Source organism: Micrasema longulum, unplaced genomic scaffold (assembly GCF_059751315.1).
Source record: "Micrasema longulum isolate JH-2025_06_02 unplaced genomic scaffold, ASM5975131v1 h1tg000406l, whole genome shotgun sequence".
Classification (NCBI taxonomy): domain Eukaryota; kingdom Metazoa; phylum Arthropoda; class Insecta; order Trichoptera; family Brachycentridae; genus Micrasema; species Micrasema longulum.
The window spans coordinates 228791-253742 of record NW_028277606.1 but is presented as its reverse complement, the minus strand read 5'-3'; the positions used below and the strand labels follow the sequence as shown (position 1 = coordinate 253742).

Sequence of the window (24952 nt, the reverse complement as noted above, 5' to 3'; positions counted from 1 at the left end):
TGTTTGTTTTTTTTTGTAAAAAACAAACATCATGCAAGTTTGTTGGATGGTAACTAGGAAGTTTGCTTTAAACTTGTCTCAAGTTTACAGATTTGCAATCTCAAACTTGGGTCAAGCTTGAACTCTTGATACTTCAAACTTGATACAAGCTTGAGGCAAGTTTAAATTGCTATCTGGGCAAGCTTCATATTGTTGAATGTGGCGCCTGCTACTCCTAATCACACTCCCAGTTTTTTTTTAAGATGCCATTTTCTGTAACATATACATAATATATATGTGTATTTTTTTTTTTAATAATGTATGAATTGAGGCGTTTTTATTGATATTTTTAATAAAACATTAACTATGGAGTTTTGTAGTAAAAAACATGATTATTATCAAATTTAAATAGGTACAAACGAATCTAATAAATGTCAATCCGTTATAATTTTACCGAGCCGTTTACATTAAAATTATATGTATGAAATCCGTCGGATATCGCGCGGCTGGTTTGTTTACCTGGAAATTCTTGTAACAATGAACTGACTTTAGCTAAAAACAATAACACAGTAAAAAAACAAATATCATTAATTTTTATTACCTACGTCGCCGTTTTGTAATTTTTATACCATAGACATTTTATTAATAACGTACTTTTTTATATTCGAACTTAATCTATGACTGCGACTTTGAATCTGTCATAGACTGTCATATGCGTTTGACTTTTGACACCTGTGGTCTGTGCTTTTGACGTTGAAGTTTCGTGGAAGCATGTTAGAAACTCTTATGAGAGTGCAAAATACATAATATTTTTTCGTAATAATAATCACTGAAATACTACAACATGAATGTGTTTTCTTAAAATTTATTATAGGTAACTTCGCAAAATCGTGTACAAATAAATCATAATAATTTTAGTCTTTCTTCTAAGACCGTAATACATTTCTCTGTCGACGGCTGTAAAACTATTAAAATTCGATATGCGTTCAAGCCTAAAGCATTGGCGAGAATCGGCAAGTGTGATAGCTTTGGCAAGGAGCGATATAATTAAAAATGCCGAGAAAAGCACAAATGGCTATGAAATTCTATTTCAAAAGAGGAGTCCTAAATCTGTATTTTTGCCTAGCACAATTGTTTTCCCCGGTGGTGCAATTGACGAATCTGACTCAGGAAAAAGTTGGATTAACCATTTCAAATCTTTCGGCATTACTGAAGATAGATTCAAAGATTTTGAAATACCAGATGCGTCCAATTCACTTATATTTCAACATGAAAGTGATCCAAAACTGAAGTAAGTACAGACTACACATATAAAAAAGTCATTTTTAGTATTTAAATATATTTTTTAATATTTTACTTTATTATTTTATTTGTTTATACAATATTTATTTCAAAACATTTAAGTTTGTAAGTAAAAATTCTTGATGGAAGTTCATTGTAATTTATTATATAAATAAAAGACAAGTGATACTTTAATCCATAAATTTGAAATATCCAGTGACCGGTTTCATCGCTTTCGCGACATCTTCGAGACTGGTATCTTTATTAAGGAGTTCAATGTATTTATACAAAACAAAGGTAAGGATAGAGAATTCAAAATTATATGAAAGTAAATTAAATAAATTATTATTATCTTAAGGATTATTATCAACATTTTTCCAGGTTGACTAGTATGGAGAAATTCGTATATTTTGTTTTCCATTGTCTATTTTTAAAGTAAAAACTCTAATACATATATATTTGGATAATTTATATAGCGCCGTTTTTGTGAAAATCACCTCAAGGGCGCTGTACAATAAATAAATATCCCAGCACGTCTTGCAGCTACATAGCGCATGGACGGTTAGGATTCTTGTTTCTCGTCTCCAGTTATGATATATAGGAGCTAGATTACACGTCTTGCAGCTACAGAGTGCATGGAAAATAAGAAATCTAGCCCCTATTTACATTTACATTTTTTTTATTTGACAGTGGAGTTTAGAGTTTTAGTGATATTTTAAAAAATGAAATAAAAAACAAATTTATAAAAATAGAAGTTAGATAACAAGTCTTGCAGCTACTGAGCGCATGGACGGTTGGAATTCTAGACCTCATTTACTAAATTTGGATATTTGATAGTTGATAACATTTACCTATTGAAGCCAGATTACTAATCGTCTTGCAGCTACACAGTGCATGGACGAGTGAAATTCTGGCAACTTAAAATTATCAATAAATTTACAAAAACAAACATTGAGCATAATAGTAAATTTGTAAAGTGTTCGTGCTAAAAAGTAAACAATAAAAAACTAAACAGATAAAACACTTCAACACTATGGATAGCATAACAGATCAAAATATGCGAAGGGTAGCTTTCGTAGATGTTCGGTAGTCACTGTCGCAGTATCGCACAAGTGCAAACACATGTTTTTGCTAAATTCCTAGAAGATGGCCCGGTCCACGTGTAGTTCCCGGAGGGGGGAAAGAAGCCTATTGTTCCAACGACTTTGTATCCATTTTAGTCTGTATATTTTCGTTTTATAATGAGTATGAAATCCCCGCTCAATTTTATTAATTTTAGACATCATTATTAGACAAATGTGTGTATGAGAGTGGTTTAAGGATTGACGTATCATTTTGTATGTACGAGTATATTAGAAAGGATATTTCAAATCTATTGAGTATGTATCAATAAGTTCACTTTTAGTAGCACTGTTGTAGTGGGAGGTAGTATTCCAGATAGTTAAATCTTGGTACATGCATCACAAATTAAAACATTCTTAAACGATTTTCATGGGTTCACATACTTTTTTATGATTTTAAAGTAGGCGCACTGTCGTTTGAAATTTTCAGTTATTCACTACTTGTCACATATTTTAGTAAGAATAAAGCGCAAAATAATGCTTTAAAATGAATAGTCTTCTTTTTCCACTTTTTGTCTACACATCGACCACTTATAAACATGAACACAATGTTTGTTTAACAGTTAACAATTTAATTTTGAATTTTAAGCTACTATTGGAGAGAGAAACTATAATTCACGCCCAACCGGTACGGAGGCTGAGCGCGAACAGTAATAAAATCAAAAAAACATACACTATTAGAATGCTGTAAAAATCACTAACCTTTTTGTATTTTACTTACCTAACTTAAATAATAATTAATTCATTAATTACTTACTTAATTTTTTTTTGTTGCCTAAAACTGTTATAATTTTTGAAAATATTTAATGATGTACCTACCTACTTTTATTTAATATTTTATCTTTATATGTGTATTAAACACTTAAATTGCAATTTTGTACCTGTCATGTCTAAGTCCTCTAGATGTATATAATACATAAAATATAATACCAATATTCATATTCTTTTACTTTAAGGGTGTAGTCAGGTAAAACATATGAAAAATAAGGAAATCATACGATTTTGCCGTTTTATAACTAATGTTTTTTTTTTAATCGTGCAATAATAAAAAAACATAAATTAGATAAAAACAATAACTTCTATTTAAAAATATACTCAAAAGTTTTATGTAACTAAAACAGAATTATTTTTCGACTGACAGATTACGCCATTTCAAATTTAGACTAAACTTTGGGACGACGATTCTCAAATAAAGACTAAGTATTGAAGTAAAATTGGTTGTAATAATTTAAAAATAATAAATTGAACATTAAAGTGGCCAAAGCAAAATCTTTTTTTTTTGTTTTTGAAAAGAAATATAATCATTTTAAATCACATAAATTTTTGTGACATTTCCCTTTATTTCTACGTAAAATTATTCCTTCGATAATACTTTAAAAAAAATAAATTATTGAATTATTTTAGTTGAAACCTTTTTTATAGAATTGTATTCTTTTTTTTAAAAAAGAAGATAATTTTGGTTGTAATAATTAATTTCTAACAATATATTATTTAGGTTTTTATTACCTTCATACTTGCCCTCACCGGTACTGGTAAAAAACATTAGTTTTAAAATGGCAAAATCGTATGATTTCCTCATTTTTACTACAGCTTTAATACTTTAACAATCGATAAATATAAATTATGCACCAAAGGAAACAAGATTTATTAAACTTTTCATCAATATAACTCACTACCCGATTTCAAAAAAAAAATATTTTTTTTTATTCTGTTAGTAATACAATGATAATGCTCACCTTTTATTTTTCTGATTCTCCATTGCACTCTGATCTCAGAAGCAAACTCATAGAGGGGGCTATAATTTACATGACAACATGTTTATACAAGTTTAGCACTCTATGTAGTGTTAGAATACCAAAAATCTGAGATTGTCACGATATTGCCAACCTTTACTCTACATGTCATTTGAAATATTAATTATTCTAATCATTCATATATTACAGAAATTTAGCACTCCGAATAACGGCAATAAGAGAAACATTTGAGGAATTAGGCGTTTTAATATGTAAGGGAAAACAAAATCCGATTAACAACAATAATTCTGCAACATTTTTTACGGACTTTGACATTCAGCATTGGCAAAAAAAAGTAATTAGTTTAACATTATACACTAGTTTTACCATTTAATTGCAGTGATCAAGTTGTACAATTATTTGTTCTTTAATATTTCAGGTCCATCAAGACCCTTTGAACTTTCTATCACTCTGTCAGTCCCTAGACTGCTACCCCGATATCTGGGCACTGCATTTATGGAGTAACTGGTTAACACCAATAAAAGTAACATCGCATAGATTTAATTCAGTTTTTTTTCTGACTTTTTTTGATGAAAAACCTCTCGTAACAATTGACAAAAAAGAAGTTGCAGAATTTTGGGTAAATATTTAGATAAGTCTATTTTATTATTTCAAGCCATACTTTTAAAAAAATTATTTGGAGAAAAATGTAGCATAAAGTAAACAATAGTTATGTACAGGTGTTTTGTATTTTGTTTCATTATAATTATTTTTCATTATTATTTTATACTTTGCCCTTAAGGGCGTAAGCCTTTGAATAAATAAATAACATAAATATATTTTATTAGTCGTTAATATATATCTTTATATATATAATTTTTTTGTACGTGTGATGTCACTGAACCCCTCCCAAATGGCTTAACCGATTTACTTGCGGTTTTCAGAGAAATGTAGATCTTTGAGCTGCACGTGTTCGTAGATATTAAAATCTTCAATCTTATATGTAAAAAATAAGTTAGAAGCATAAATGTTTTGTTCATCGATCTACAGGGTTGCATTCGAGGAGAATGCATATACAAATAAATGGAAGCATGTTGTTTTTTTGTGTATAATTTTTTTTCGTTTTTGAATGCTTATAAACAGCATTCGTTTTTTGTGAATCTCAATCAGATTCTTTCCTTAATTTTCTTATATTTCCCCTTTTATTTCTTTTTACTTGTCTAATAATAATACTAAAATAATATTAACTGACATTTAAAACATTTTTGAAAGTTGTATTTCTACTTAACTGCACCCCTGTCGGTGAGAAGAGCGGAGTTTGAAATTGGCAAAAAGAATTCCATATTTGAAAAATATTTATTTTATGTTTTGGAATTCAACCATAAAGGAGTACCTAGGTGCCTACTTAAATTCAATATTTGAATATTAATAATTCATCACACGTACAGAAAAATTATGTATACGGCTGGTGATATTTTACTTTTTTTTATTTCGCTTTGGGCAACAGTCACCCAATCACGAAACAAAAAGATTGAAATCTCAAACTCAATGTCAAATATATATTATAGTTTATCGTAAATTCGAATATCGAAAATACGTTTGGTGAACCAGCTCATAGCAGGTAAGCCAACGTGGGCAGGACAACGTCTGTCAGTCTCTTCACAACAATAAAGGTTTCAGCTATTTTACTTCATTAATATCAACAGTTGGAATAATTGTAGAAATGTGGAAGTACAAACATGGGCAAAATGGTGAATGTTACACAGTGTGTAAAGAAGCCACTGAAACCAACCAATGACAGGTCATAAGCCCTGTTAATGCCTTGACTTTCATATATCCTTCTCTAAAATGTTCTCCATCTCTGTTGTAATTTATTTTTGTTTTTAAATACCTGCATTTCAAAATATCTCAACTTTTACATTCCCAAAGGGATTTTTTAACACAACCTTTTAAGAGTTAAAATACAATTATCATAATCTGCCCAATTGTCTGTTTTTTGTTAAATCTATTTTATATTAAATTGCTGTTTTAAAATTGTTTCACACTAAATTGTATTGATCAACATTTGTGTATTTTACATTTCCATTATACCTGCTTATTTGATATTGGATAAATAGGTTTATTGCTTTTGTGGATATTGAAAAAGCTTTTGAAAAAGTAGAATGGAGAACGCTCTTTGAGATGTTGAAAAAAGTAGGAGAGACAGGAGAATTATATCTGCACTGTATAAAAATGAAGCTGCTGTAATTACATATGAAAATGACAAAAAAAAAGCCAAAATAAGACAGGGATGCTCGCTGTCTCCAGTATTATTTAATGGGTATATACAGTGCGCGATCGCATGACATCATAGAGGGAATGGCTGAGGGGACAAATTACAGAGGGCGCCCCCGACGGGAATATTTGGAGCAAGTGTGCGAGGATTTAAACTGTGCCTCATATGTCGAGCTGAAGAGGGCTTCAGAGAATAGAGACCAATGAGGGACGAGATGCAGGACTTTTCTGCAAACCAATCCCCAGAATTGAGACTGCGAAGAAGAAGCATTTTGAGTGTTTTCATGTATCGAGCATAAAGTAATTAATATTATTTTAGTGGTCAACACCAGATAAGGTTCTCGAATCCTTCAGAGAAAAGAAGTTATTATTGCCAACACCCCAATGGTATGAACTATCTAGATTTGAGCGACATACAGACATAGATCAACTGCAAAAGTTTGCAATTTCAAGAAGCAAGTATGGATGTGAATTATTTTTTCCCTACTATCAAGTAGCAAAAGATGGTGTTCTAGTCATTTTACCGGGTGAGAGAATCATATCCATAAATATAATTACTGATATTTTTTTAAAATAAGTATACCATAGGTACAATTGATGGAAACAAATAATAACAGGAGATGGATTATGGTCCCGTAGTCGCGTCGCGGACTCCGAATCGGGTTTAATGTCCGAGGTTTGAACCCTGCTCTACCGAAAATTGTTCCCCATTTTCTTACACAGTCATTTACTGCTAAAAGAAAATTCCCGCACAAATTAAAGTAATTGAGTGATTCATAAGATGGCAAATATTTATTTTATGTATTTCAAAAAAGATAATTTAATAATTTATAGGTATTTGTATTAAATGTTATTACTTAAACCAGCCAAATATGAGACATAAGCCCTGTGATGCCCAGACATCTTTAATTTCTTATCAAAAATATTATCTTTCCTTGTCGTAATCAATTCCCTAGATGGTAAAAGCTAGTACTAATGGGCCACAAATATTTCAACATGCTCAAATTGTCGTTGATAGTTTGATTATTACAGAATGTATATTCCGTTATATTTTTTTTTGCAGGCGACGATCTATATCCAAAAACCCCAAATTTGTTTGAAAAGACACAACTTATTGATGACAATAAAACACTACAAGAACTAAGGGATTCTTCAAGTGTCATGCATCGGATAATATATCAAGATTCGCATACACTTTCTTATGATATAAAAAATTACATACCAAAATTTGGTCACATATCACCCGCTACAGAATGTGTACTTTCCACTATATCATAAAGAACAAAATATTTTTAAAAAGGTAATTAAACTTACTAGTCCAAAATAGTCAGCTTTAAAAATGATTTTCAATACTTTATATTTGACCTAATATTTTAAATAAAGTTTGTAAGTGAAAATTCTTGATGGAAGTTCATTGTAATTTATTTTATAAATTTGTGGATTAAAGTATCACTCGTCTTTTATTTATATAATAAATTAATATTATATAGTTACAAAAAGTTTTTTAATTGTTTTGAATTAGTATTTATTTAACAATATTTTGAGTTTGTCCAAATTTTTGTAGACAAGGACTGGATTTAACTCCCTGGGGAGCTGTTCACATTAACAATCAAAATATTGTTAATAAATTACCTGGTTCATGAAGAAGTATAGAAATTGAAAAAATTATATTTTCAGGCGTTGCCTAGTATGTAGGTGAAATAATTCAATTTGGTGAATCTCACCCGCATAAATAAAGGTTTCAGCTCTTTAACTTCACAAACATCAACAGATGAAAGAATTGAAGGAATATAGATGTTCAAATATAGGCAGAATGGTGAATGTTACACAGTGTGTAAAGTGGCCACTTAAACCAGCCATTGACAGGTCATAAGCCCTGTAGATGCCTGGACTTCTATATTACCTTCTCTTAAATGTTCTTCATCTCTGTTGTAATATGTTAGTATTTATTTTGTTTTTTATTTTTACACCACAACAGGCCAGGAAGCCCAATTACAGTTGTGAATGAATTACAGCTCAGAACACCCAGGCTTGAGTAAAATCGCATTAAATTCATGCGCTCTTATCGGGAATCGAAACCGGAACCTTTCGTGCACGGTCAAGTATCTTAGCGATTACACCCCGCCCTTATTTATTTATCCTTTAATGAGTAAGTAATGTAAAACTATTTTTTTATGCTAAGAAAGTGTGGACATGTTGGGGTATTAAATAGGTATTAAATTTGATGAGGTTTAATAAAACTGAAAAATCCATTGTTCCATTTATTACCATAATAAATTGAATACAAAATTCAGTAAAGCGTCATAATTTGCATAGTAAAATAAATAATGTTATTTAAAAATTCATAGTAAAAAGCATTATTATAATGTTTATTGCACTTTGCTTAAATATCATATATGACTTGTCAAAATATAGAAAATAACAAGCAAATTATTGAGTTTTATAATGTCTATAGAGCTCGTGCATATTTACATTATATGTGAAGCCTTGTATTTGCTAGCTCTAAACATTTCACTATCTCAAGATAACAACACAATTGTAAAAATGTGTATATAAACTATTGCAACATATGGATATAAGTTGTTCACTAAAACAAAACTAAAAAGCAGATAAATTTATGAAAATATTGTAGGGTTATAGGTACATAATTTATGAATTCATTGTATGTATAAGTTATGTACCTGACAATAAGTTCATTTTAGTATAGATTAGGAATATGAAAAATAATCCTAAACCTCTAACACAATGAAACCATTTAAAATAATTAACATTGGTCCTATGTCAATATATGCATTTACAATAGTAAAAAATGAATATTAGTACTTTGGCCACATTTTTAGAATTTATTTGAGGATACTAAAATTAAATCAGCCAGTTTTGTTAATTATTCTTGTGCACTTAGTTTGTGACATTGATACAAAATAATGAGGTCTATGTTTTTTATAAGAAGAGTGAAATTATGTATTTTTGATTTATTATGAATCAACATATTACAACAGAGATGAAGAACATTTTAGAGAAGGTAATATAGAAGTCTAGGCATTTAAAGGGCTTATGACCTGTCTTTGGCTGGTTTAAGTGGCAACTTTACACTGTAACATTCACCATTCTGCCCATATTTGAACATCTATATCCCTTCAGTTCTGTCATCTGTCAATGATAGTGAAGTTAAAGAGCTGAAACATTTATTTATGCGGGTGAGATGTGTGTAAAATGGCCACTTAAACCACCCAATGACCGATCATAAGCCCTGTAGATGCCTAGACTTCTACATTACCTTCTCTAAAATGTTCTTCACCTCTGTTGTAATATGTTAATATTAACAGCTCCCTGGGGAGTTGAATCCAGTCCTTGTTTACAAAAATTTGGACAAACTCAAAATATTATATTTATGAATCAATTTTTTTTAAAGATACAGGATCTGTAACTCTTAAAAGAAGGAATGAATACATTTAAATAAAATATGAAACCTCAACCTTTTTAATATGGATTTGTCCATTTCCTATCCACCCTTCTCACAAAACACAGAACTATAATATGTTGCTTGTTTATTACATAATAATATATTATGCATTAAGTTACATGGGTATATACAACTAAATACATTGTGCAATTCTAAATAATAATATTTTATATTTCTTTGTTTTTTTTTTATGAAATGATAATGTAACATATACCTTATGTATAATAAATGTGGAATGTAAAAAATACACAGAATAAATAAGATTCAAATTATGCACTTTTTTTTCAAAATCTAGTTAAAGCTTCTCTACAGAGATAAACCGCTCGATGGACCCTTCCAAAGTCATCTATCACGGATGAGTATGAGATGTCCCGTATGAATTTAATGTCCCATGTACAGTCTACTCTGCTGGTATAAAACTACCTGTTCCCAAAAAGATTGTAACCAAGTAATTAATTTACCGAGTAGAGTTTGATTACATTGCTTTGCCGTGTCTAATTTTTCTGTCACCTCTATTTGGGATTTCCAAATACTTCGTTTAAGGACCGGATAACTTGTTTTTGAGCGGAAAAAATACTGTGTTAATGTGTATCTAATGCTTTTGGGAAAAGAATGCATGGAAAATGAATGGACATATGGAAGGAAATCGTCTCGCTATAAACACAAAAAGGTAAATTATGCTTTTGAAAAATATAAGATACATTGAATTTATAGGTACCGTCTCGGGCAATAAATTATTGTTAAAAGCAGCAGCATCGAATGCTTGATATATTATAACAAAAAGTTCAATTTCCCTACTTTTTTTTCCAATCTTGTCCGGGTTTTTAACACATCTGGCAATTACTATCAGTCCAAACAAAACAGCTTATTTAAAATATCAGCGTGTACTAATAATACCATACAGTAAATCGGAAATTATTTCGAATAAAATGTTTCAAATTGGTCACTAACTTTAAGAGTAAAAAACAGGGTAAAAATGGCATTACATTTCATGTTCATAGCATCTAAAAACCTAACAACTACTATATCTTAATATGTATTTTAATTCATCAAACAACCTATTTCATTGATATAAAAGAAATCTTGGACAGAATATTTATTTATAGTACATACTTCATACATGGAAATTTAAAGTAAAATATGTAAATAATTTTAAAATAAAGTTCTTGTTTTTAACATAAAAAATTACTGATGTTTTAGCATTATTTTCTAAATATGTTTATATTATATATCTGTTAATAGTAATCTGAATTTATTTAAAACTTATTAATAAATCATATATGTTAAAGGTACATGTTGGAATGGGGGATTAATTTATAATAGAACATTACAGAACAATCATTTGTAGTTCATTGAAATAAATGCATATAAAAAGTAAAACATAATATTTTTAAATAAATAAAACAGGTACATTTTTAGTACATGAAAAACCATTACTAAGCTTATATTACACTTATTCAATTTCTATACCATATTACACAAATTTATTTGGCTGGAGTAAAATAAAATTATTACTGAATTATTAAAAATAAAAATATTTATGAGTTCCCTCAAAATACTCGAGGAGTGTAATCTAAAATTTTTAAAAATACGTAGTAATAATATTTTTCTTAATCAATATAGTAATTATGGATTGTTATTCCAATTTCTTTGATTGTTGGAGACACATGAGGTTTTAACTGCGCATCTGAAACGGCATTCCAAATTGTTGGCATAACCAACGCGCTGGATTGACATGTCGGACTGCAGTTCAAACCGTTGTGCTAAATTAGGTAAGAAAAAGGCGCCACGGTTCGATGCGCGTTCCACACTGGAGCTCGCATGTCCCGCGCATCGTACTGTGAGTGTAAAGGCATTTGGAGAGATTTTACTACAGTTTGGAACGGCGCGTGATCTGTCACAAGTTTCAAAAGTTTTTTGTACGGTTCTTCCTGCGGGCCAGTCTGTATGTGTAATGGGCGCTATTACACATATACAAATGTGTATATATATGTGTGTTTGCAACAGGATACAACATTATCTCAGTTTTTCATTATCATTCCTAAAAAGTTTTTTTTTGTTTGTCTAGTTAACAAATAATACATCTTGCATTATGATACTGACATTTATTTAGCTAGGTTAATGAAACTTTCGGAAAATATTCATTACCGGATAGTAAAGGTACTACAAATTTCAAAAGATTATGAAAAAGTTAAGTTACAAAAGAAACACTTAGTATTTTTCACATTGGTTTTTACACCACTTTACACAAAAAAAATATCCCTTATACTTTCTCTTATAATGGTGAATTGAACACTGTAATTAAAACACCAACTGTAACATTTTTTTATTCTTCAATTACATAAAGGTCAGATGATCAGTCTCAGTCTCACTCTTCAGGTAACATGAAATAATTCTGTAAAAAACACTGAATAAATTTCTTGTAAACCCAGTCTGGTATCAAACTCAAGACAATGTGCAATGTAAGTAATTCTAATAATAAAATGTATCCACCACAGTAACTCAAAAAAACATTTAGGCTACTGAGAGGGGGTTATGCACCTTTTTTTGAGTGACATTACTGAGATTTTTTTTTCTTAAAATAAGGTTCAATAAAACACAAGGAAATTCTCACAATGCACCTTCATTATAAGTATTATTTCTCAATACATATTACACTAAATATTAAATCTTCGTTGACCATTTCATGTTTATATTTACAAATACTAAACACAAAATATTACAAGTACCCAGGTTTACAACAAAACCCCATAATTAAAAAAATATGGCAGACATTTTTTATTTGCAAGTTTATTTACTTTCTGTTACACAGTAATGTTTATTAGCGAATTCTGTTCACAACCCTACAAAAATTATAAAGGTTTAATTTTTTTCTCTTTAGTCTGATTACACAAAAAAACTAACCTAAAACCGTACATGATAAATATTTTTTTTATATCTTTGGTTTTCCATAATTTCAAAAAAAGCTTAATCGTTTCATATTTATGAAAAATAAAGCTGCATTAAAAACTAAGCTTTAAAAATTAAGCACATACTCATCACTATCTGACTGGCTATAAAATAATATTAAAAACGGTATATAAAATAATCAAATGTGAGAATACAAATTTTTTTGTGCGAGAAACTATGTAATAATGGTGATCAATGAGGTTTTTGGTGATAGAATAAAGACTGGAATATTCCAATTGTGGTTGATATTTCTTTTAACCAACTAACATTTTACCATTATGATTTTAGATTCAATATTATAATTAATGTGTATTGCTGCGTAATATTTAATATAGGTATACATTTCTCAAGAAACATATACATAAATTATACAGGAGTTTGAAAAATACACAAGCATAATATATAGATTTTAATCGTGTACTTTGATTGTGTTTCTTGCTGATAAGTCATTACGTGATTGAAATTATTTCTCACACAATAAAAATGTCTTAAATATGACTTAATATTGTAAGAGTTGTGGCGTATTGTTATATATTCATCATTGTACTCTGCTAATACATCAAATAATAATATTATCAATGGCAAAGTAAAAAAATTCACATTAATTTGTACCTTAAGATCGTATTAACAACTATCACAATGTATGTTTTATATATTTGTTCATAAATTGACACCATTCACCTGTTTCTAACAAATATTGAAATTCTTATCGAATAGACAATAGACCTACCCTACACTGAATCTAAAATTGGAATAACTACACAGCGAAAGGCCGATGAAATTAATACAAAAATATTTACACACGTCTAGTATTGGTTTTAGCAGCAATAAAGCCTTCTGAATGTAGTAGAATGAAAAAAAAATTCACTTTACTTAAGTTAATGTTATTTATTACATATTATAATGTTTTTAAATAACATTATAAAAGCTAGAAGGCTCTACAGTTTATGATTAATTAATTTGATAAAACTTAGGTTGGTTCGGAAATGAAACTTTATCACAATTACTAAAGTGAACTAGTTCACAAATATTTGTTTCTTTGCTGATAAAAGTATTCTGTGTTATTGGGAGATAACTAGGCATTATTGAATGTCAACATTTTATGTTTATGCTGTTGCATAGAAAAAAAAATACCCTCAACATTTGGAAAACAGATTTTTTTACATAAAACTTTAGAAATATCCTAATTAAAATATTCAATTTGTCAAATTTATAAAAAAATAATATTTATTTCAAAGTATGTATCTAGAATACACAGTAAGATAAAAATATGAAAGTTATAACCATTTGTTATTTTCAATTAATACAAATAAAAATAGACTAATGTGATAAATTTGTATATGTAACTATTAAAAAACAAATAAAAATAAAATTGTTTTTAGAAAAAGAACAAATATTTATATTACTGGGTTTTCGGAGAATACAATATACTGATGACATACTTAATAATATTATGATATATTATTTTTATTAACTAAAAAAAATATAAATGCAGCAATGTCAGGTTAGATTTATATTTGCATGAAAACATACGTTTATAATAATATTATGTACGATTACTACAGACTAGTTCTGATGATTGTGTTTTGTCACAAATAGTAAATTGCTAAGCAATAAAATCAGATCATTATTTTAAAATAAAAGTAAGGTTTTTGTAAAATAAAACCAAGTTATTACTATGTCACAGACTAAAAACAAAGAAAAAAAACAACAAATGTATTGCATAATACATATATTAGAATGCAATATTAAAGCATTATGCTTTATGAATTTCCATTTGTAATAATTATAATTGAATCTATTTATTAAAAATTTAACTAAAAAAATGTAGAACACAACATGTTACGGGTACAAATAATAGAATATCATATATTGATACACACTTTGCCTTATATTGTACCATTTAGCCATGATAAAAAAGAATGCATTATTCACGGAATGGTTATTTGCAAAAACGTGTATTCGAGTCAATCAAAACAATCGGGCGACAGTTTGTCGCATGTAATCCTTAAGAGGCCTGTAATAATGGTAATGTAGAGAAACAATCTCTGGCCACTGCCTGAATCTCTTCAGCAGTGGCCAATCGCATTCCAAAATCAGAACTGTGAAAAACAACAGCGAGAAACAGACAAATAGAAATGATGGGACAAAGGCTTTTAGGATACTGAACCTTTTGGTCGGGGGTAGTGTTGGTTTGGTGTGTGGTGTTGGGAGCGCATGGAGGGCGCGACGGCTCGGTGTGTGACTGCTACTGGAGGGGTGGGAAGACTCCTCTGGACCACGGCTGTTGGCCTCTAAGCCCAAATTAGTCAGCTGAGACTCAGAAGATGAATGCTCGAAAGAATCGCGGAAATAGTAGTCGTTGAAGTGATGCGAGCCTTCTGAGTTTCCTCCTAAAAATCAAAACATTTTTAAACCTTTAATTTATTCAGTTTTAAAATACAACACATTTTTCATAAATATTTTTTATTTTATCTTGTTACCCTATTGACAAATTGAATTTGGAACCGCATGCATAATGGCTAAATACGCTGAGCACTACTCTATTATTCTAAATAACTTATATAGGGCCATTTGTATGACGTAAACAAATTTAAAAAATACTCCATTGTGAAAATACTCTATCTTTGAAGATTAAAATCAGTTAAGCTAGCAAGTCCTTATACCTGGTAATAAATACAAAGCAATCTAATAAAAAAATGTAGATTCTCTATATGAAATTTATGATAAGATTAAGTCGGCCTGGTGGTGGTCAGCGCATTTGCCTACCATGCAAGAAGTCTCGGGTTCGATTCCCGACATGGTTGACATGAAATATTTATTTAAAAAGGTATTTTTACCTTGACCTGAAGCGTAAGAATGATTGTCTTATCTTCATGTAACAAAAATGATCAAGACACACTGCGATTGGTGTACTAATGCAGTACCCTATGCACCATTAGGTGACGAAAGGGAATGATGATGATGATAAGATTAAAATAAAGATATTGAATCAAAAAAATTATAAACAATTCCCTTCACTGAATGTTAAAATCACAAACCTTGATATATCAATTTGGAACGTTGCTCTTCAGTAACAGGAGACAATATGTGCTCAGTGCAGAAATGAGAGTGTGGCTCCCCCAAGTTGCCTATTCCATGTCCAGCACAGCCATTGCACGAATCTAGGGGCTCCCCCAGGGGGGCAGAGTGTGTGGATCGAGGGAGACTGCTATATGCACCACCTAAATCACAAACATGCACAATGAAATTGAGAATACATACATCAAAGAGATTTTAACTCTATTACTTCATACATGGCAATGATAAAATTCAATACATGCTTATGGAATCCGGTACTGGAAATACTAGATATCATCAGTTTAGTGCAAGAAATCACTGACAAAAAATCGTGAAATAAAATAAATAATAAAATTCTGCGGGGACGATCATTGGCCACAAAGTCATACAAGTCTTTTGTAACATTTTATAGAATATAGAATTTCAAGAAAATGTTAGTGATTTTTCGCAAACTCGCTGATCTAACTTAATTCACTATAACTTAATTAATGAGAAAATAAAATCACTGCTTTTGGTTAAAAAGTTGCCTTGGATTTTTTAAACACTGCAAAATTGGGTTAAAAGCATTAAAAAATCAGCATTATAACTGTAACGGATGGTTAAAACGACTTAAATGAAATGCTAAATATATTAGCTAGGGTCTCGGGTATCTGTCAGCTAAGTGTTAGACCTACAATAAAGGATGAATATTCTACTTTCGGGTCTGACCTTAGCGATACCGGGGTTATTTTGAGTAAAATGATGTTGCAGTCCCTAAAAATGGCATTGTTCTTGACTTTTACTATTTATTGCCCTAAAAAGAGCATTGTTCTTGAGTTTGACTAATTATTGGCCTTAAAAGGGTATTGTACTTGACGTTGACTATTATTTACCCTAAAAATGACATTGTACTTGACATTAATTATTATTGCCCTAAAAAGGGCATTGTAATTGGTGCGGCGGCTCTCAACGAAGTGACCGAGCCGAGCGCCGGCATCTCCCTATCTGCACTTAGTGGGAGGGGCATCAGCCAGGATTGGTGGGGATATATTTCCCCCCCCCACTCCCAGAACGACTTAACGTTCGGTTCGGACACGGGTAGCAAAAGCCCGTTACGCGCCCTTTATAAACATGTGTGATTTTTAAAATAAATCAGTTCGCCTAGAGCCTTCACCTGAGTCAGATCATTTTATTTCGTCACACCAGCTCGACCTCCTACTCTACTACTGGAATCACCCCCCTTGGACATGACCATCGCTTCGTCCCAGGAATACAGATCAGTACCTGCTACCGACCTGCGCAGTGACACCGGACTTCGAGATTCATGGGCATCATAACTTTCGGGATTTACGACCCTGAGAGCGATGACGGTAGCGAGACACGGTTAGCGAGGGGGTAGGTACCCCCTTGCTACTGTGGACTGTAGAATACAGTCTAAACTGTGGGTCTACCACAATACCATAAAATAAAAATGTTGTTTTCTGTTGTAAATTGGTACCAAAATCACTGTTCATAGGAGTAGACGGAGTGGCCGGTACACTGGAAGCCTTGCGCCTCATTCCTCCACCTTCGGTGCTTGTCCCATTGCTGGTGTGAGATCCGTTGTCATTTGTGCCTTGCAATATTTCCCTCTCCGTTCTGCCCACATAACGGAACTTGCTACCCCAAGAGAAGAAGCCACCGCCAGATACCACAGAAGCATCTGCACTCGATGCCAACCTGGATTATAGAAATATTGATTATTAAGAATCAATAATATGTACAGCAATCAGAATTTTTAAAAACGATTAAATGTTAGTGAATAAGTGTACATAACTACATGCCGACTTATCTATGTCTACCGGTTTCGAGATGTACCCGTCTCTTCGTCAGGATACTAATTACACTTGCATGCAAATCCCACTATATGTGTCAAAGTCGGTAAGTGGTAATACACAATTATTTACTAACATTATTTTTCTAATGTTTGACAATAAAGTAAATGTTTGAAATATTGATGATCATATATTTATTTACTAAAACTGATACAAATCCTTATTTATAATTCATACATTTTATCGAAGCCAGTGACAAGTCAAAATTAGATACGAAATTCATAACAGATGATTGATATTACAAAATTAAGTATGCTTTCGAAGCTTTTTAATTTTAAACTCCATACAAATCACAAAAAATCGGAGATAATATCAATACAATAGCCAATATTATGATGACATATATTAAGAATTAAATATATTATTATGCATATTTTGTTTTGTACTTACGTGAAAAATAACATTTGTTCAATTGCACATCTCCACACATGTCTACATGCAGACCCGCTAGGACATTTGAATCCCACAGTATGCTTTTTCTGTAAGTAATTGAATTTATAAAAAATAAATTACAAAAATAAAACTCACACATATACATATTTAACATTAATGGATTTATTATTTCAGCACAAATATAAATGATTGCAGTTTTATTTTAAAACTACACTGTCCTATATTACTTACCAAAATTGTTGGGAATTGAACTTTAAACGTCGGACTAAAGAACCACGCTAAATTATAAAACCAAACATTTTTAAATTTAAAAATATGCATAAACTTCATAACATAATATAACAAATACCTCAGGATAGTTGAGATGAACAATAAACATTTTTCCCTCGTAGTTGATCTTGTGCACCTCGGACCATCTAAAATGATGAGTTTTCCGACTACCTTGAAAGGTTATAATACCGCTGTGATTTATCCCCAGATAAAGCTGGTTCCCTCTATGATCCTGTGAATAAAACTGATTAATCGGATATTTAATAAATTGATCGCGAGATATGTATATCTAATTTTGGTGAATATATTCCGGGGTTAGGGTTAAAAATTACCTTGACAGCATGAGGATCGATGCCATAAGTGTCGAGCTGGCAGGCAATCTTCAGGAACGTTGTCTCAGCATCCGGCGGTGTGAGGCCCGCCACTCCCCCCTCAGGGGCGGGCAATGCGTGCAGCTCCTGCATGCGTGCTTCCATCACCTCTGTCTGCCGAAGCAATAGCCTCATATCTGACACATAGCTACCCAAGTGCACGGCTGGATCGTAATCTCCCAACTCACCTAAGACACGACACAAAAACACCTTCAGTAACATATATTAGAAAACACAATTATAATTTCAGCATCATTATCATATGATTATCCGTAACAGATGATGCATAGGGTACTGCATCTGTTACATAAAGGTAAGATGAACAGTGTTCAAAATATCATCATCATCATCATCATCATCATCATCATCATCATTCCCTTTCCGCACCTAATGGTGCATAGGATACTGCATTGGTAAACCAATTGCAGCGTATCTTGATCACTTCTTGTTACATGAAGATAAGATGATCAGTCTTACGCTTCAGGTACCAGTCCAAGGATTATGAAATATTCTAGTGCGAAAACACCCTTTTAAATAAATATTTCAAATCAACCATGTCGGGAATCGAACCCGAGACCTCTTGCATGGTAAGCAAACGCGCTGACCATTACACTACGAGGCCGAAAAAATATTGCACCTATAGAATATGTGTTATCTTTTATTGATTGATTTGGTGTTTATTTTGTAGAGCTCCATATTTAAACTTATAACATAAGAAATCAAACACTGATTTGAGTCTACTGAACACTTTATTTTATTTTTACTAATATAAAAACAAACATTTTGTAACAATTGTTTCACCTTGCTAGGGCATTTTCAAAAGAATTTTTTTTTTATTTTTTTTTATTTATTTCTTAAGTTAGCTTATATTAAAACTAATATAAACTATTATGTACATTTACATCATCTATATATATTTACATTTCCTTACAGTAACTTATACATTTATTTTCAAATTCTTTCAGACACTTTTCATTCTTCATACATTCAGGCATCTCATCATACATTTTTAGACCCTTATACATCAAACAATTTTGCGACTCAGCTCTTTTCAATAATGGTAGTCTTATTTTATCCTTTTGTCTAGTAGCATATTCATGACAATTTTTGTTTAAGACAACTTTATCCTTAAAATATTTTGGTAATTTATCGTGAAAAAATTTATGTATAAATATCAACATATTAAATTTAAGTCTCCTTCTTACAGATAACCATTTTAGTTCATCTCTAATTTTTTTTACATTGCTATATTTATTTTTCTTAAGAACTATTCTCATCGCTTTATTTTGTAAAATTTCTAGTTTATTTAAATTTCCTTCGTTTGCTAAAAATAATATTGTTGAGCAGTAATCTATATGTGGAAGAATGATTGTTTTGTAAATTAGTTCTGCAGTATCTTTATTTAATTTATTTCTCAATCTACTAAGGAAAAATTTTTTTTTTGATATTTTTTTATTAACGTGTTCAAAATTTGCATTTAATGTCAATTTTGAATCAAGTATTATCCCCAAATATTTCATTTCATTAACCTTTTCTATGGTTTCATTATCAATAAGTACATTCATCCTTGGGTTTGGCTTTTTCCTTCCTAACTCCATGTATTTTGTTTTTCCAACATTAAGCTGAAGTTGAAGATTAGATGGATTAAATGTCCTTATATAGTTATATGATTCGAGGTACTTAAGTAAAAAATAATCTTATGAACTATAGCATGTACACTAATATAATTTAGGTATTTATAATTGTTTTTTAGAAAAATTTATAACAAAGTAAGTATTTAGAAACAAGAAACAATTGTGACGAACTTTTTTGTTTTTATATTTGTAAAAATAAACTAAGGTGTTCAGTAGACTCAAATCAGTGTTTGACTTCTTATATTATAAGTTATCTTTTATGTCGACCTTTCCAGGAATCGGACAGCATGGTAGGCAAATGCACCAATCACTACAGCAAACAGCAGACTTATCTCCACTTAGTTTTCTTTTTCTGTTCTGGTTCTATTTTACACTCAGAACTGTATTCTTCATTCGCACAAACACGGACAATGTATGCATTAAATTGATCAATATTCATCATTTCACACAAAGGACTATGTATTTTATTTCTTCTGGTTTTATTTCACACACAGAACGCACTCTCGTTCCGTCCGGATATGAATGAATTAATTCCGTATAACAAAATCATGTAATTGTATTAATTTGAACAAACCTTGTACAACGAGTGCACCCAGCATGGCAGCTTCATTAGGAGTGCAATATAAACGTCCGTGGAGAAGATCTCTTTTAAGCTGGAGATAAACTTGGTAGCGAGTAATCTCTTCCTTTAAAAGAAGAGGATTTGGCGGATAGAACTTAACGCGAAAGCTAAATAATATGGGACTCGCATCTGAAATCATGTAAAGAATAGTTTAAAAGACATAAAAGATCTTTAGATCAGAGTTGTACAATAATATAATGATACAAGGTGTGTAAAATAAAAAATAATAAGATAACTTCAACCCATTTTGATAACATGTATCACAAATTTAAGTTATTTTGCAGACCATTGTTTATACATGTTTGGTATTATAATATACAGTCGAACTTGGTTATTACGAGGAAGACGGGACTGACTTAATTTGCGCGTTATAAGTAACACTCGTTATACCAGAGAAAGGTTTTTTAAATCCAATCGCCATTGCATATTGTCACTATTGAAAATTATAATAAATGCTTACAAACATATCAGTTTATAAATTTCAAATTCGGATAAATAAACATTGGTATTTTTTCACAATGTTGACAATGTGATAAGGATAGAGAAATCTTTTTTCACACTTCAACTTCATACTGTCGATGAAAACACCAATTAGGCACTTGAGCTCTGGTTTCCTGGGAAAGCGGTGCCGATATCTTAACGGCCGTATGAACGGTGATGCGATGGACAGCCGTCATAATGGTGATTAGAGAGTGGTTTCCTAGGAAAACGGTGTCATATCTGGCGGCCATGACAGCTTATCTGTCAAAAATATGCCCTGGAATGCGATCTGTCATAATTTTCATTAGTTATGAATAGTTTGTCCCTGTTTTTATTTTAATTTTAAACAATTTCGAAGTCATGCGACCTTCTCATGCACGAAAATTGTATTTAAAAAAGAGTCTTTTTAAGATTATTAAGACAATGAATTCAAGGAAAAAATACTGTTTTTTGAAGGAAAATATGAGGCGCATAATTACTCTAGTAAAACTCTATTTGCAAGGACACAAACGAGATGAGAAAATACCAGTAGAACTCTAGGGCCTAGCTGACTACATTCTTTATCTGATCCGATAAACATTTTCTTCTCTTCTCTAAGTGCCCTGTCAGGTATCCCCAACGTTGGAAATCACTCTGGCAAAAGTCTCCCTGTCCTGTGCTGCCCGGAAAATCTGCTCCACAGTCCTGAAGCCAGTCCAGTCTCGTATATTTCGCAGCCAGGACATCTGTCTTCTTTCAGCCCCTCTGTGACCCTCAATCTTGCCTTTCAAAATTAAATGAAGCAAGTGGTACTTTTCTCCACGCATTAAAACATTTTCTGTTATTTTCAAATAATTCTATTGTTATTTACATTTTAGTACATACCTGATATTTCAAGCGCTATCCCGATATTTCTTCACAAATTTTGTTTTAACAGGACGTTTTTTATAGTCTTTGCCCTTCCATTACACAAATACATTCGTCATTTTCAATATTCCACACCGCGTTTGCACTCACTTCGCGAGAAAAAACGGTTGAATACAGTTCGCACCGCTGTGACGGCCTTCCTGCAAATGGCGGCACTGTTGCTTTGACGTTACGCTCACACCCTACGCTCTCTAGGAAACCAGAACCATTGATTTACACAGTCAACGTTTTAATGACGTCATCCACCGACCCGTGACGGCCGCTCCGTGACGGTACCGCTGTCCTAGGAAACCATAGCTTTACATAGTATCATAAACATAAAACGATCCCGACGCCCAGCAGCATCGGTAATAAGTTATTCCCCCATTTTATTACTTAGGTTCTTATTTCAAAAATGATGTTTTTAAACAATTGAAGAGTTTTTGCTCAACTGTTGATAATATTTTTGTTCGGTATGTCCAAGAAGAAGCGGAAGAAGAAAGTGAATAAATGTATGAAGAAATCTGTAACAATGCGACATTTTAATGTCAACTAATATTTCCCCATTAAATCCGAGATCTCGCTATTTCCGTAATCGTTATAACCAAGTCCGACTGTATATATAAATATATATTTTTTTTATTTATTAAAAACATTATACATACATTAGTTGATTACAGAGACAGTTTATTGTGGCACAACCAGGAATGACCCGTGCCTGTAAACCTGCCCCGACTCGCTAGAAAATCCGTGTTGAGTCAGAGCACTTGCAATGTATTCATAAACGCACATGCATATACACACACACACATACATATATATATATATATATATATTCACACACTCAATATGGCTATAACACAACAGAAAGATTTATGTTTTTAAATGTTAAACTTGCCTTTGATTTGCTTCACAATTGATTTTGCCATATGTAGCCAATGCTGGAAAGAAAACTCATTTTGACATATCAAGTTTTTTTGAGGTATGCATTCATTTATTTATTATTTTAGTCATATAAATTTGTTAATATTGACATACTGTTATAATATTACACATCCTTACCCTTTGATTGGCAGCATCCACATATCTTAAACCAAAATAGTCTGTTTCTATCAAATTTAATTGTTGACATACCGAATCCAAAAGGTATTTTCCTTTATTACTTGGCTGAAATTCACAAAAGGTAAATATACAATAATTCATGAATCACAATGAGTTTAGGGAATACACATGTGCTGTAAAAACTTACGTGGAATTCACATTCTAAGATTTCACTATCTTCAAGCAACCGAACGGTACATTTGTATACTATATTGCTGTCTCCCCTGCTTCGAAACATCTTCAATCTTTATGCGTTAAGTAAGTGTGTGGCAAAGGAAGATATATTTATCATATAACTAACTGTATATATTATTATTATGGCCTGAATGAAAGCACCAAATACCCCCTCAAACACGTCTGTATTTTCGACACATATCTAAAAGAGAAAATATTTTTGTACATAAAAAAGGAAATCAATACAAATAAAATATAAAAACCACTTGAAGATCTGAGTAAAGCTTTGGCTTTTAAACTTTAAGAATTACGTAGATTAAAAATTATGATCAATTAAATAAGACACTAAACAACATTATTTTATTACTTTTACACATAAACAATTCTTACTAATGCTCACTTTTCAAAAAAATAAGTTCATCGCGAAAACAAATGCGCCGATCATAAAAAAAAATTTTTACACATTATACAGTTTCGCAAGGCATGTTTTTATCGATGACAGATGCGACCTTGATATACAACAGGAACACCAACTGAAAAATAAATATATGATGTTTAGAGTTTGGTTGCCACAGCGCTTGACAATCTTTGGGTCGTATGGAAGTGGTTACTGTCGATCAATACTCTATTGTCTATATCCATACATTTTTACTAGAAGCTTCGAGTAAAAAGTAATCACTGTAAATAAACGAATCGTGTGACGTTTACCGGACAGCACGTGATGGATTAAATAAAGGTATTGGGAGCGGGTTGTGGTCCCGTGGCTTGTGTCTCGGACTCGCAGCTCAAAGGTCCGTGGTTTGAATCCTACTCTACCCCAACTTGATTCCCATGTTCTAATAGTGAGTTATTTACAACTCGTTGAAAATGGCCCACAAATTGTATTGCATCTGTGTAATGTTAAATTATTTGAAAATCTAGAGTTTAAATAAATAAGTATTTCCAATCGTTGGAATTAATTTTATTTTAATATCGTTAGCTCAAATCAGATAAAAAATCATTCTCGGCTGCGGGTATCTTTAGAGACTTGTCTACACAATTATTTTGTAGTCCGCATTCTTTTACAAACCACTAAGATTTGGTTACATACGAGTAAATTTGTTTTTTTTTTGGTCAAACATTTTTATTAAATTTGTCCAATTCCTCTCGTGAAAAACGTATTTTTTTGAAAAGTGAGCATTAGTAAGAATTTTTTATGGGCATAAGTAATAAAATAAAGTTTTTTTATCTCAGGACTCGACCGTTGTCAGGAATTTTCAGGACAAAAAATTGTCCCGAGACATTACCACCTAGATAGACGGGCAGGCTA

At 31.3% G+C, this 24952-nt stretch overlaps 2 protein-coding genes across 5 annotated transcripts; one reads left to right on the top strand and one right to left on the bottom strand.

The window, feature by feature from the left end:
- The first annotated feature begins 690 nt into the window (after positions 1-690).
- Positions 691-11110, top strand: LOC148281806 (acyl-coenzyme A diphosphatase NUDT19-like). 3 transcript variants are annotated; one of them, XM_088226079.1, is made up of 6 exons: positions 691-1270; positions 4325-4469; positions 4554-4754; positions 6708-6915; positions 7452-7688; positions 8367-11110. In XM_088226079.1, the coding sequence occupies exons 1-5, from the start codon at positions 960-962 to the stop codon at positions 7664-7666; spliced, it is 1080 nt and encodes a 359-aa protein (XP_088082205.1). In that variant the 5' UTR covers positions 691-959; the 3' UTR covers positions 7667-7688; positions 8367-11110. The 3 variants fall into 3 exon arrangements, with proteins under 3 accessions (XP_088082205.1, XP_088082204.1, XP_088082206.1); XM_088226078.1 differs by lacking the exon at positions 8367-11110 and having other exon boundaries at positions 7452-7835; XM_088226080.1 differs by lacking the exons at positions 6708-6915; positions 8367-11110 and having other exon boundaries at positions 7452-7779.
- Positions 8637-24160, bottom strand: Frmd5 (FERM domain containing). 2 transcript variants are annotated; one of them, XM_088226076.1, is made up of 11 exons: positions 24044-24160; positions 23618-23845; positions 23431-23535; positions 23267-23309; positions 20956-21132; positions 18709-18935; positions 18456-18620; positions 18104-18192; positions 17338-17558; positions 15842-16024; positions 8637-15193 (listed from the first exon to the last, which is right to left on the bottom strand). In XM_088226076.1, the coding sequence occupies exons 2-11, from the start codon at positions 23705-23707 to the stop codon at positions 14772-14774; spliced, it is 1722 nt and encodes a 573-aa protein (XP_088082202.1). In that variant the 5' UTR covers positions 23708-23845; positions 24044-24160; the 3' UTR covers positions 8637-14771. The 2 variants fall into 2 exon arrangements, with proteins under 2 accessions (XP_088082202.1, XP_088082203.1); XM_088226077.1 differs by having other exon boundaries at positions 18456-18608.
- Positions 24161-24952: the final 792 nt, after the last annotated feature.

Coding starts and splice junctions, on each gene's coding strand:
- LOC148281806 (XM_088226079.1), top strand. CDS start 960: ATGCGTTCAAGCCTAAAGCATTGGCGAGAATCGGCAAGTGTGATAGCT. Junction 4,755..6,707: donor AAGAAGTTGCAGAATTTTGG/GTAAATATTTAG, acceptor ATATTATTTTAG/TGGTCAACACCAGATAAGGT. Junction 6,916..7,451: donor TGTTCTAGTCATTTTACCGG/GTGAGAGAATCA, acceptor TTTTTTTTGCAG/GCGACGATCTATATCCAAAA.
- Frmd5 (XM_088226076.1), bottom strand. CDS start 23,707: ATGTTTCGAAGCAGGGGAGACAGCAATATAGTATACAAATGTACCGTT. Junction 21,133..23,266: donor AATTGTGAAGCAAATCAAAG/GCAAGTTTAACA, acceptor ACATGATTTCAG/ATGCGAGTCCCATATTATTT. Junction 16,025..17,337: donor TCCTATGAACAGTGATTTTG/GTACCAATTTAC, acceptor TTTGTGATTTAG/GTGGTGCATATAGCAGTCTC.